The following is a 14249-nucleotide window of genomic DNA, read 5'->3' as shown; positions in this document are numbered from 1 at the left end:
TGGACTCAATCCCTGGTACAAAACAAACAAAAGAAAAAATACATTAAAGTGTAATATAAAAAAGAATATTAAATATGATACAATAAAATCTAATAAAGAATACTAACGTATTCTTCTTTGTCTCATTTTAAATCTTTTTCCCTGAAGTCAGCTTTACCTGCATAATATAGTTATGTACAGTTCCTTCTTATTTTGAGTTTACACTTTCCTTTTATATATTTCTCTTCCTTTATTTTCACAGTTGTTGAATCTCTTTGCTTTGGGGATGTCTCTTGCACGTAGCATGTGGTTGGGTTTTTTGTCTTATTTCCCAATTTTAGGATCTTTTCTTCTAGTAGTTTCTATGGGCATACACTGACATAATTATTACCTTGGTCTTAGTTTTACTACCACATTTTATGTCTCTATGTCTTTTTGCTTCAGTTGCTTCATAAAACAAAATCTTTGAGTATATGGTCTATTTGGTTTTGTGTTGTGTTCCTTCTGACAGTTTGGAAGGTTTGTATTTTATTTTTACTTCTTGAGGCTATTCTTATAATAACTATATAAAATGGATTTAATGTTTTGTTTAGACTGTTCCAGTTGTCTCCCTCCTAAAATAAGCAACTACAAAATTAGCTTGCAAATTTGGTTACAATTTATATCTGCTTTGTGACAGCATTTTTTATGATGAGTGGTATTGACTGGCCATTTTTTTTCCTCCTGTTCTTTTTACTCCTTTATTTCTCTAATAGCTTCTTTAACTGTATCCTCTACTGGTTCTTCCTTGAAAGAGGAACAAGCATTTTGCAAACAATCTAGGAACTAGCTTAGGAAGGCAGGATTACTCTCTGGTTCACAGAAACTTTGTTCCCAGGATTGTTACAGTGACTTCTTTTAGTCTTTGCAGAGGTCTGTGGCTGTGGTTTCTTCCAGTTCAGAACCCTCCTCCAACCACCTCACCAACACACAGATTCCTGCAAAGATGGCAGGTTGGTGGTTTCCTCCACCAGTCCTGCCCTTCGTCATCCCCTAAAACGTCAGAGGCAGGGGCCACTGCCAGACTGTTTCTGCTGCTCCTGGAACCCTTGGTTTTCTCCTTCAGGAATATCAGCTGCTGGGTAGCTCTGCCAACTCTCCAGCCACAGGTGTCTTCTCAAGGTGTTACCTCCCCCTACTTTGGATCTTCACTGCTTTGGACAGCCCTTGACCCGTTTTGACAGCTCTTCCCTTTAAACTGTGGTTGGGATTACAAATGTGTTTTAATTTTGCTGAAGAGGGAGTTTGCATTTCTGTTTTTCTTTCTTCTTCATTTTGGGTGCTTTCAGATATGAAAATGAGTAACTTTCTTCCGCCGTCTTAAAATTGTCTAGTGCTCCACATTTCCACATGCTCTGCTATTCCTCAGGTCAAACATTAGCCAAAAGTCTCTGAATAGGGTCAACATCAGCTGAAGCTGAGTTCTAACAACAGAATAGAAAGAAAATGGGAGTCGAGAATAAAATGAGGGTTAAAAAAAAAGCCCAGGGGATCCCTGTCGGTGCTGTGTGGTTTCAGGTTTCTTCCCTTCCCCACCTGGACTTTGGCTAAGGTGTGCCACTGTTAGGGTGGGAGGGCATGAAAACCATCCCTATCTCCTTACCTTTCTTAGGGAAATTGTTCCAAGCCCATCAGCTCTCAGATCAGGGAGGGGAGGGCACATGCCTCTGGTCTGCAAGGCTCGGCTCTCCTCTCCCAACTCCCAGGGCCTGTCCAAGCAGCCCAAGCAGCCTGGGTTCTAGCTGGTCTTCTAGTGGTCGATTTCTCCTCCTTGAAAACCAGAATCTTGCATCGGGGAATGCAAATAGGGGGTAAAGGCTGTTAACAGGGTTTATAAACGAAAGAAAGTACTGGCACATCCAAGGGAAAAGGGTCCACGCAGGATGCCCAAAGAACAGAGTCAGAGGAGAAACACCACAGAGACCCAGGGTGGCCCTTTATAATATTGTCTCTCAGATTCCTAGACTACCTGGAGGGAGGTATTTTATCCCCATTTTACAGATGAGGAACCTAGAGTCTGAGAGAGGCTTAGGGACACAAAACTAACACGGAGAGGAAAGATTTGGGTGCAGTCTGTCTGGCTCTAGAGCTCGGACACCAGCTCTTGTATACTACCCAGTTTGTCCTCATTGGTCTTCCCATGGAGATGGCACCTGATCCTCAGAGGGGTGCCTCCTGCTCTTGTCCCTGAGTGATCCTGTGGATTCTGGTTCTGTTGTTTTGCTTCTCACGCCTGGCTGTATTTTGGGATGCTTTTTTGTGTGTGTTGGGGAGGGTACCCACCAATTGTTCTATCACCAAAGTATGTTCCCAGTCTTTTTTACTTATGAGACAGGGTCTTGCTAAGTTACCAAGGGTGACCTCAAACTTGTGATCCTGCCTCAGCCTCTTCGATCACCACCCCGGGCTTTTAGGATGCTTTTTAAGCTCCCTAGGGCAGCCAGGGCTGGAAACTCATGGACCACACCCTAAATATCTATGGCCCCAGCTTCTCTGGGTTCAGCCCTTATTTCTAAAATGATTACTTATGATTGCTCAAATGCAGAACACAGATTCTGAAATCAGGTGACCTTGGCTTGAATATTGGCTCTTTCACTTATTAGTAGTGGACTTTGGCTAATTATTTATCCTATGTCTGGAAAAATAACCCATGTGTTATTAATAATAACCTATGTGTCTTACTGTGAGATCTTAAGGATTAAATGAGCTAATATCTAAATCATTTCCAACAGTACTCTGGCATATGGCAGGTGCTAGATAAATGCCAGAGATGAATATATTAATTATCATTATTACTATGCATGCACAAGGGCTCAGCCAAGGCATGGGCATAAATGAAATAGTAACTGGCTGTTGATGCTGCTGTTATAACCCGTGCCCTTTGCTTCTTTCTAGGAGCTTGAGCCCCTGCCGCAGCCCAGAGGAGGCTGTGGAGGTCTGCGGTCCGGAAACCGGGTTCCCAGCCCCGTGGTCTGTCCCTGGCTACGGGGAGTGGAGGCTCCCACGAGGTAGCAGTGGCCTGCAGTGGCCCCCCTCTCCACAGTCAGCCATGGGCCAGAAGCTCTCCGGGAGCCTCAAGTCGGTGGAGGTGCGGGAGCCTGCGCTGCGACCCGCCAAGCGCGAGCTGCGAGGTGCAGAGCCCGGGCGGCCCGCCCGGCTGGACCAGCTGTTGGACATGCCCGCGGCCGGGCTGGCGGTGCAGCTGCGGCACGCGTGGAACCCCGAGGACCGCTCCCTCAACGTCTTCGTCAAGGAGGACGATCGGCTCACCTTCCACCGGCACCCGGTGGCGCAGAGCACGGACGGCATCCGCGGCAAGGTGGGCCACGCGCGCGGCCTGCACGCCTGGCAGATCCACTGGCCCGCGCGACAGCGGGGCACCCACGCGGTGGTGGGCGTGGCCACGGCGCGAGCCCCGCTGCACTCGGTGGGCTACACGGCGCTGGTGGGCAGTGACGCCGAGTCGTGGGGCTGGGACCTGGGCCGCAGCCGCCTCTACCACGACGGCAAGAACCGGCCCGGCGTCGCCTACCCGGCCTTCCTAGGACCCGACGAGGCCTTCGCGCTGCCCGACTCGCTGCTGGTGGTGCTGGACATGGATGAGGGCACGCTCAGCTTCATCGTGGACGGCCAGTACCTGGGCGTGGCCTTCCGAGGCCTCAAGGGCAAGAAGCTGTACCCGGTGGTGAGTGCCGTGTGGGGCCACTGCGAAGTCACCATGCGCTATATCAATGGCCTTGACCGTAAGTGTGCTCGGTGAGGTGCTCGGGGTTCAGAGATTGCCTGTCGGTGGTCGGGGAGTTGGGGAAGGAGGCCGGAGGCAGAGCCAGTGCAGCAGCCGCTGGGATGATCCTGCCGTGCAGGGGCGGTGGTTAGCCATGGGTTTGAATCCTGACCTTTTTGCAGGCTTGGTGGCTTGGGCTGTGCCTCATTTTCCCATTTGCGGAATGGTGGTGGGAGCAATCTAGCTCAGTGTTGTCGTGAGGATCAAACACGATGCTGTGTGTGCTTAGCAGAGTGACTTTGCGTGGAGATGTTCATTACCCCTCCTTCTGGCTGTACAAGGGGTGCCCAGAATAATCCATGCTAGTCACATCAGGAGGAAGGTAACAGGAAGACCTTCCCTGGGCTGAAATGCCATGCACCCTAGTTACTGATAAGTGATAAGCCACTTTAGCATCGGTCATGTATTGACCACTTGCTGTATGCAGGGGCTGAACCCCCAAATTCAGCCCCCAGTTGACTATTGCCCTGATGGGAATGGAAACCCAAGGTTGTCACATCTTTGGATTTTTTCCAAAAGAATCCAGAAATCTAGATTGTGTGAACTGTCCCGATTTTTAAAGTTAGCAGCTACTGGAAACTTTACCAGCTAGCTTGGGGAGGCAGGGTGGCCTCTGGACAGAGGCCCCAGGAGGACATATGTCCCCAGTTGAATCTAGGCTGAGCTGGGCCAGGAATCAGGCACCGTGGGCTGCTCATTCCACACACCAGCCTACCAGCTGGTACGCTCAGCTGTCTGGTATGATTGGTGGTGTTCTTGCTCATATTTTGTTTTTGTGGTTGTTGCACTAAGAGTGTCATGGAATGGCAAAGCGTTGCTCCATTTTGTTTTACTGGATAAACCTTGGAGTGGAGGAGTACATCTTGAGAAGGGCAGAATTAGTCTTAATGGAAAGTGTCTGGGGTCCTCTTAATACAGGTTGACCAGGCAAACCCTAGAGGTGATCAAACCAACAGCAACAACAAACACTGTTTAGTGGAATGGGAAATTTTACTTGCTGGAATTAGTCACTGGACCAGAAGGGTGGCCCGGGTATACCAATGTTCTGGCGTCTGATGTTCTTTATTTCCACCTGTATGTCTCCCCAACACTTAGTGGTGTTGTCTTTGGTGACTCCACCTAACTCCGTAAACTTCACTGTACTCATCTGTAAAAATGGGACAGTACTGGGCCACTTCTTTAGCTGTAGTGACATCATATATGTTGGCACCAATAATATGGTAGTCAGGATTAAAGGCCTGATAGGCAGTGGGAGCTACCAAAGCCAAAGGTGAGACCCCTAGATGGGCTTCCTCTTGGTGGTTAATTCACACCATTCAGACCATGGCTTGGCCTTCAGATATGAAGCTGAGATGTGAGGAGGGTGGCCACCAGTGGCTCCCTCCTGGATGTTAGGGTCAGGGGCAGTCTCCTCCTATACACATGGTCAGGGAGGCCGGGTACGGAGGGACAGTTGTGTTTGGGCATTTTTAAGCTCAGGTCCTTGCAATAGTTGGAGAAGCTCAGTGGGACTAAAACTTGGAGCTTTCCATCCTCCTCTCCCCTGGCCTTGATTTTTCAGTTTGGCAGAATCTGGAGGACCCGTCCAGGAGGCCAGGGAGGCCAGGGTGTCATCTGTAACAAACCTGGCATTTCCCATTTAGTGAGGAGGGTTGGCATGTCTGGTGTGGCACTAGCCTGTTCTGCAGGCAGGATACTGTTTTCAACCTTGGGCGAGACATGATACAGAAAGGGCCGGCTCAGCATGGAACCAGTCTGACCACAGCGTGGCCAGAGGACAGGCTGCAATGGAGTCCCAGGAGTGGGATAGTGATTGGGAAGGAGCTGTGAGGTCCCTGTGGTGGATGACCCGGGGCCGAAGTCCACCATGGATCTCTAGGGACTGGGAATAGTTTGGCTCTGGGCAGGGAAGGAGACCCAAAGTGGGGACCTATGGGTAGGGAGAATTCTGAGCCAGTGTTAGTTGGGGACATGGTGACTGGTCCCCAGATATCCCTGACTAGGAAGTGGGGGACCAGGGTCAGAGACATGCTCGGGAGAGAAAAGACAGGGATGTTCCCTGGGGTTCCTTCCCCCCAGGATTATAGTGGAAGAGAGAACTCTGCTGGGGGGAGGGGGAGCAGCCCCCACCGGCCTGGGCTAGACTGCAGCAGCACTCAGCAGGAGGCTCTCAGCAATCCTCACCTCCTCTTTCAAACTTCAACGTTCTCCTTTGCAAAATGGGGATGATAAAAATTCACTAGCAGGGAGACTGAGGCGGGAGGACCACTGAGTTGATGCCAGAGCAACTTAAGAAGACCCTGTCTCGAAATAAAATACGAAGAGCTGGGGATGTGGCGTCCAGAGGTAGAGCACTTGTCTAGTATGTGCAAGGCCCTGAGTTCTATCACTAGTACCTCAAAAGAAAACAAAACAAAAATAAAACCTCACCAGCACAGAGCAGACTCCCAGCAATTGGGGCCCACTGCTTCAGTTAACTAGGTGAGCTGGGTAGGTTCTGGGGTTCATCTGTGGAATAAAATGGAAGTGGTTTTCAGAGAGGCTTCTCCTCTAATGAGACGGAAGTAAGTTAATGGATATCACTTTTAATTTCTGAATTTTTTTGTGACTGTAAAAGCAAGGCTTAGAAAGGCCTTAACCGCAGTGAACTCAGAAGCACGTGTTTGCTGGGACGGGAGCTCCTGGCGATGCGATTTCCTCTTGCAAACAAGATGCGATTTCATATTGCAAACACATCATGTCTGTTGTCAGTTTTGCAAGTGAAATTGTTCTTTTGCTGCAGCGTGGAGTGAAATGGGGCCCCGCATCTGGGAGTTTATTGCAAAGAGCTGCAGGATGCCCGGGGGCTCTGGCATCCCAGTGAGCTGAGAAGCATGGTACCTAGACCAGGCAAATGGGAAGCTGTCCCAGATTGTCAAGGGCCCAAGTAATAATAATAATGGCAATAAGAACACCAGCTAACACTTATGCAGTGCTCAGCCTGTGCTGAGCTCTATTCTAAGCACTTTACACATTTTAACTCATTGGATCATTGTGGGGAGGGGGCGGGGGGTTGTTTTGTTTTTCCAGCACTGGGGATTGAACCCAGGGCCTCCTGCAGGCTAGGCAAGCACTCTACCACTGAGCCACATCCCTTAACAACTTTCTGAGCGAATACCTGTCATATCATCTTTACTTCGCCATGAAGAAATTAAGGCACAGAGAGCTTGAGCCGCTCAAGGTTGCCCAGCTAGTACCTGCAGGAGCCTGCATGGCAGTCGTCTGCCAAGGCAGGGAGAGAAGGCTCAGCAGGGTCTGCTCACCTGGCTGGGTGGCCATGCAGCCAGGGGCTGACCCCAGCCTTCTGCAGTGAGTTTGGATGAGGCACCGACACATCTTCTCTGCTATTGTTCCTCCTCCTACCCCTTCAGCTCCATCTCTCAAAGCCCTGGCTTAGTACAGCACTCTGCAGGGTGTTCTGAAAAGCTAAGTCATATAAAGACAGGCCCAGCGGTGGTTGGAATCAGGCGTGCTTGATCGCTAATGGGGGAATGTCACTGAGAATGTCCCCACCGCTGTGAGGTTGGGCCCCCCCGGGGTAGGCCAGTCCTTTGGAATCTGCTCTGAGTTGGTTTTCAGAATTGTTCCTGGGCTCCTCTTTCTACACGTTGGTGGTTTTCTCAAGTTGTGGAGTTCTTGGTGGCCGGTGATGAGTGACACAGGAAGAGGGGAGGCACCCCAGACAGACACATGGCCCTGGGGCCCCAGAGCAGATTTATTTTTTGGTTGGGGGAGTACCAGGGATTGAACTCAGGGGCTCTCGACCACTGAGCCACATCCCCAGCCCTATTTTGTATTTTGTTTAGAGACAGGGTCTCACTGAGTTGCTTAGCACCTTGCTATTGCTGAGGCTGGCTTTGAACTCGCCATCTTCCTGCCTCAGCCTCCCAAGCTGCTGGGATTACAGGTGTGTGCCACCACGCCCAACCCTGGAGCAGTTTTGATATCGAGGTATCCATAGTTATACTTTTTGTTGGATTCTACCCGTGTTATGTGTCCTAGGCTGACTATTTATTCATTTTATTTAAAATAATTTAGTCATAGTAAGTGAGGCAGTGTCACTGTATTATCCCCATTTCATAAGGGAGGAAACTGAGTCTTGGGTTTCCAAGGCCACAGACCTACAAGGGACAGCTGTGACCACTCCTCTGCTGGCCTCCTGCTGCCGGGGCCAGCCCTGCTTCCAATATGTCCCCGTTCAGGGCTGCCCTGGGAGGACCGTGGAAACGAGGTATCTTGGGGCTAGCTAGTCTCGGCGCTTGTCCGTCTGTGCCAGGCAGAGGAAGCCGTATTTCCAGACGTCATTCCTAGATGGTTTAATCGATCTGCCAACAAGTATTTATTGGCGCAACAGCGCAGCAGAGGAGGCTGGCGGCCAGCCAAGGCTTCTAGTGTCGATGAAGGCCAGAGAGAGTTTTCTACCAAGATGCCTGCAAGGACACCGTCCCCTTGCCAGAGCTGTCCTCCTGGTCTGCACTGGACACTGTGTGTCTTCCCTGGGGTGGCGGATCCCCCAGCCTCCTGTATCCATCCTTGGCTCCTCCGCCACTGTCCTCACCTGCCCTCCCCTTTATCCCCTCCTCTGTCAATTGGTCCTGTCCCCAGTCACTCCCTGGTCTCGGTCCAGGGCTGTCTCTACACCATCAGCTCAGCGCTGGGTGCCCCCTGTCGCCATTCAGTATCTTCCCACAATGGGTACCCTCTCAGCCCTCAAGTGCAGGGGAGCCCAGCAGGATGGCGCCCAGGGGGCATGCCACACGTGGAGAATGGAAGGGGGGGGGCTTTGTGTGTGCACATGAACCTTGAAAGGCCATCTGTGTGTTTGGTAGCAAATGGACATCCTCCAAACCGTGGTGTAATGAAGAACCCCACCCCTACTCCCCGTCTCCAGTCCTGCTCCCTGTCGGCAGCCACCACGTCCTTCTGGAAGTATTGATGCAGGGAATCTCAGACCGCGCTGTAAACCTTGCTCTGTATCTCACCCCTCCCCCCACGGATATTTAATGGCTTAAATATCAGTTAATGGAGAGCCGCCTCATTGTACTAATAGCTGTGTGTGTTTTTATGGTGTGGTTTTATCATCATTTAATTATTCAGATCCCTATTTGGGACAATTAGGCAGTTTCCTTTAAGAATAAAATTTGATCTTAATTTGAATCCCCTTTCTCCCCCCATCTGTCTATTTAACCTTCCCACGCCTCAGTTTTCCCATCTGTGCAGTGGGAATAATTATTCGTATCTTGCCAAGTTCTGCACTGGAAATGAAGCATGGCCCAGCATGTGGTCCCCTGTAGGTGCCAAGTGGAAGGGGCTGTCAGTATCATGCCTGACCCGTAGCTCCAATCACACCTCTCAGTTCAACTTGGGCACCTGTGAATGCTTGTGGTTGACTTGGTTTCTAGGTTAAAAAACAGTGGAGTCACTTGAATTTGATACCAAGAAGGCTGGAGACACTGTGGCACTAAAATTATTGGAGGCGCAGAGCCCAGTCAGTTCTCACATAGGATGTGCGTCTGCATGATAAGGACCCAGGAGCCTTACCTGCACACAGTAGGGCCGCCATATGTGATTCGAGGTTCTGCTGGTGCTGTGCTGGAGCTGCTCTTTGAGGTAGACCGCATCTTAGCCTTCTTGGCCGCCCCTCTCATGGCACCCCACGGAACGGTGCAGAGTAGGTGGTTAGTAAATTCATCTTGAAGTCTTGGCCTCTCACCACCTGCCATGGCAGGATCTGAGTCACAGTTGGCTGCAACAGAGGGTGCTGCCCGCCACATCTGACCCCTGTGTGACCCTTCCCACCTCTCATTGTGCGCTCCTCATGGCACATCTGTCCCCACACACAGGCCCAGGGAGGCTGTGTGATGGGCCAGGCATTTCAATTCACACACTGGCCCTCACCCTTTGTTACCCACAAAAGCAACAGACGTCGGCTGAATAGAAAAGACTTTGAGGAGGATTTTCACACTTTGCACCCTCATTAGTAAGCCCAGCCTGCAGGAAAGGGATTTTGAAATGCAGGCAACAGCATTTGAAATCAGGCGTGGTCACCCCAGGCCACAGCGTGGTCTCCTGGCAGACCCAGGGCTCAGGGAGCCCAGCACCAATTCTAATTTGCTTCTAATTAGCTGTAATCCAGAGTGAGTTATTTTAACCCTGAGCCTTAGTTTGATTATCTGAAAAAATGGACAATTTATTTTGCCAAACGGTGTTGGGATCATGGATTATAGCCAGAAAAGTGACTGGTCTAGTATACAGCACATAGTAGGTGCTGATAAAACGGTAGGTATAATTCTGTCTGACTATTTTCTGAGTAATTCTGTCTAATTTCTGACTACTTCTGCTTCCACAGACTGGTAAATTACAGTGTTGTTAAATGTGGAAATCATTGTTGTTATTAAACCTCAATCCCAATCAGAGGGATGTCACACAAGGGCATACGCTGGTTCTGGGAGGCTTTTGACTCATCTCTTTAAAATATCTGAGTTCAGGTGCCATGATGAGTTTGTTACAAATGAGCCAGGAGTATTTAGCTTTCTCCACAAGCGGTCCTAGAAGTTTCCTTCTAAGTGTCTTGTTTGGGTGTTTCTCTGAAAGCCTGTAGCTCCCAGGGGCGCTTGCCTGGTGGACTTTGCCAGAAGGACACTCAGCAGCTGTGCACATGTGTGCTCCTCAGGGACAAGCTCCCATAGTGGCAGGCCTGAGGTGCAGCATCTGCCTCTGAGCAGACGGGTGCTAGGCCTGGCTGCGGGCTGGCCACTACTAGACCACTGGAGAGAAGGAAAGGGAGGAGAAGGAGGCTCTGCATTCTCAGGAGTGGTGGAGGGACAAAGGCGGGGGCCAAAGGACCAGAGTTAAAAGACACACTGTCCAGCAGACAATGCAAGACCTGCACTTTACAGGGAGGAGCTGAATGGACCAGGGAGCCACGAGGACTTGTTCAAGGTCACCTGCCAATCAGCAGCAGAACCAGAATGCAGACCCAGGCCTCCAGTCCCCACTGAAAATGCTCCTTCCCAAAACCAAGAGAGAGAGGCAGCCATGCGGCTCATGCCTCTGTATCAGAAACCAGTGGACATGATGGAGGATGTGGTGCTGGGGACAGGGGGGATAGTGATGGGCGGGGACCTGGAGGACCAGGAGGCAGGAGGCCTTTGGAGCTGGTCAGAGTCGAGCCACGTGTCTCCCCTTCTGTCCACCCTCCCCCATGGCTTCCCACTGCCTCCTGCACGTCAGAACCTGCCCTAATCCCCTCCTAGACACCAGAACCAGGGGATTAGCACAGTCACAGGGACTCTGCCATCTTCTCCCTGGGTGACGTGGGCATCAGCCTCCTAGCTCCCTGGTCCGTCCGTGTCCTCCCTGGAAAGTGGGTTTGGGGATGGCGCTGATCCCACAGAATCGTCAGCAGTGCCTCCCGAACCCCAGTGGGTCTTGGTCAAGTGCCCACTGACTTGGCAGGGCTGGCCGGGCCCAAGAACCTGTGTTCCGACCAGCTCCCGGGTGATGCCGAGGATCCTGCATGTGGCAGGCGTGGCGTAGGGCTGGTGCCTCCATCAGGGCTTGTCCCCGCCGTCCCCCTCCCCCACACTGGGTGATCCTGCAGCCGGGGGCCCATCTGCTCTTCCTCGCCTGGGCCTGCGCTGACCTCTTTGTTGGAAATGGCCCACTTCCACCACGCCAGTAAAACCCGATGTCAGGGGCCTGGCTCTGCCCAGGGGCCGGGTTCTGTCCACCGACCCCCTGGGGCCTCACTCCCTGTCCCAGCAGTCCAGCTGTGCCTCCGAGCCTCCTCCCTTCCCTATCCAGCCCATTCCCTCTGGTCCTCACCACCCCCAACCAGCAGGTGACTCAGTTTACTGTCCCAGTTGCCCATGCAGCCAACACAGTAAATCCACGGATTATCCGGGAGCTTTCCTGCGGGGGTGACTTTGTTTGGGAAGGGATTACTACAAATGGAAACAGCTCTTTGTTAAACCCGCCCAGGGCCCAGCGCTGCTCAGCGCCTCTCCTGCGTCATCTCATGAAAACCTCCCGTCCTCGCAGGCCGCAGCCCTGTGGAGCCACGAATCCCCAGGGAGGAGGAGGAGATGCTCTCAGCCCATTTCTCCCATGAGACTGAAGGAGGTGAAGGGCCAGCTGATGGCACCTGCTGGGGAGGTGGCTGTCCCAGGGCTGGAATCTCGTCCTTGCTTCACGCCCTGCATCTCTCCACCTGGGCTCCGCTGGGCACTCATGTGGTCACATTGAATGTCTCCAGTGGTGCCAGGCCTGGGCTTCAGGGTGCTTATCAAAGTAGTTTACCAAGCTGACCCTGGTGGTCCCCCCTTCCCCGGCTCTTAAGTACCCCTGACCACAGCGCCCCGGGCTGCGCTCATCTCGACCCCCTGATTAGCATCAGTGATGATTCTGGGCAGGAGGTGCTGGGACAGTGGTGGATGGAGCAAGAGAAATTCAGGGGGATGTTGAATGAGGGGGAGAGGGGAGCCGGCCGGCCTGCCAGGCGGGCAGCAACGCTGACTTGCCCACGGTCAGGGAGCAGCCGATTCGCCCAGGCTTGTCCCCTGGTTAAGGCCGGGGGCAGTTAGCGTGAGTTACAGGCTGGCCCAGACACTAATAAGGCTGCTGTCGGAGGCCTTCCATAATTCAAGGGGAGGCTGTGCCGTTTAATGGCCTTTCTTCGTCAGATCTTCCAGGACTCGGTACCTCCTTAATGATTTATTTGCTTGGGATGAAATTAAGCCGAGACAGCCGTGGGCTTGGAAAATACGGCCGCCCGGTCTCCAGGTTCTTCTCCTTCTCAGTGGCTGCTTCCTATAAATAGCGCGGCGAGAGCCCCCAATTGTGACCTGCCTGCTGGGAGTTCTGATAGGCAGGGCTGCCCGCCAGGGGCCCCAGGGCCACACCGGAGCCCCTCCCTGCTGACTCCCAGCCCATGACCCCCAGAGAGAGGCGCAGGGGCCAGAGCTGCCAGCAAAGACCTTCCTTCTGCCTTGTCCCAGCCTCTGAGTCATTGAAGGAGTCTCCTTTGAGTGGCTCCATCTGCAGCCCCAGCTGAGTTCCAGATCTTGCCCACTCTGTGACATTTCATGACACAGACACGAGCAGGTTTGTCCCTGCTGTTTGGTGAGGTGGGTGACAGCCCTCCACTGGATGTGTGAGCCCTGCTAGGAGGGGCATGTGGGATTCTGTTCATCTTCCTAGAGGTGGCACCTCTGGAGTGAGGGCCCAGGATCACAAGCTTCACGGAGACCAGTCAGGCTCCAGGAATTGCGGGTGCTGGCAGAGGCTCCTGCTGCCCTCTGATTGGCTGCCTCTGGGCTGGGCCTCTGAGCTCTGGGAGTGCTGTGGCATCCTGGAGTCTGTCCCTTCATGTTCCTGCCAGAACCTCAGCATCCCCTGGAGCCTGGGAAACAGCGGCTCTGTCATCCTCCTGTTGATTCAGAAGTCTTGCAGCGGCTCTGGTTATAAGCTTTCCAGTTGGCTGGTGCCATTAGCCCAGTGCTGGCCATGGTCAGCAACTGGGACACCTGCCCGGAGGAGGCCACTGGGTGGGTGGGGGCCCAGGGCACAGGCAGCTGTGCCCTGGATTTCCAGGAACTGGGTGGGAGACGCAGCCCAAGGCAGAAGGGCGGGGGGGGGGGGGGCGTCTGCCTGCAGTCTGGGCTGGAGCAAGCTTGGGGGTCCTGACAATAAGGAAACACGCATTTATCAGGATTCAGCTTCCTCCCTTTCCAATGGAAAAATGCGTGCACCCAGCCTGAGCCGTCCGTACTGGGCATCCTGGGTGACTTATTCTACCTGTTGCATCCCAGGACGTCCTGAGAGGCCTCCAGCTTGACCCTCAGCACAGGGAGGAACCACAGTGGCAGTTCAGAAGGTGTGGGTGCAGGGCTGGGGATGTGACTCAAGTGGTAGTGCGCTCGCCTGGCATGCGTGCGGCCCGGATTCGATCCTCAGCACCACGTACAAACAAAGATGTTGTGTCCGCCGAAAACTAAAAAATAAATATTAAAAAATTCTCTCTCTCTCACTCTCTCTCACTCTCTTTAAAAAAAAAAAAAAAAGAAAAAGAAAGAAAGAAGGTGTGGGTGCAGCCTGCAGCCCTCTTGGGTCCCTGAGTGTCTCTACTCACAGTCGAGGGCTGGCCATCCCACTGCCCTGTGTCCCCAGCACCTGACACCTGGTGGGTTCTCAGTAAGCCTTGTTGAATGAGTGGCCACAGCTGAGAATCCGCCCAGTTACCTGTCAGGTCGGCAGCCGTTTCCAGGGAAAGAGCTCCTGCTTCCTGCAGCATCCACACAAAATAGAATGACCGCGTGCTGCGAGCCTCTGGAGAAGACGTCGTGGAAATCGGTCCCGAGGAATTTCCAGTTAGCTAGGAATCGTAGATGGACATGAGTGGCACCTG

General features: G+C 52.5%; 1 protein-coding gene across 1 annotated transcript in view; it reads left to right on the top strand.

Moving 5' to 3' along the window:
• The first annotated feature begins 3067 nt into the window (after positions 1-3067).
• Spsb4 (splA/ryanodine receptor domain and SOCS box containing 4) overlaps positions 3068-14249 on the top strand; it is a 52525-nt gene continuing 41343 nt past the window's right edge. Inside the window, exon 1 of the mRNA XM_076868767.1 lies at positions 3068-3761. Coding sequence (XP_076724882.1) covers positions 3068-3761 — 694 coding nt within the window. The remainder of the gene's footprint in view (positions 3762-14249) is intronic.

The sequence above is a fragment of the Callospermophilus lateralis genome, chromosome 10 (genome assembly GCF_048772815.1).
Source record: "Callospermophilus lateralis isolate mCalLat2 chromosome 10, mCalLat2.hap1, whole genome shotgun sequence".
NCBI classification, from domain to species: Eukaryota; Metazoa; Chordata; class Mammalia; order Rodentia; family Sciuridae; genus Callospermophilus; species Callospermophilus lateralis.
The sequence above is the reverse complement of the archived record's forward strand: the minus strand, read 5'-3'. Positions and strand labels throughout refer to the sequence as shown.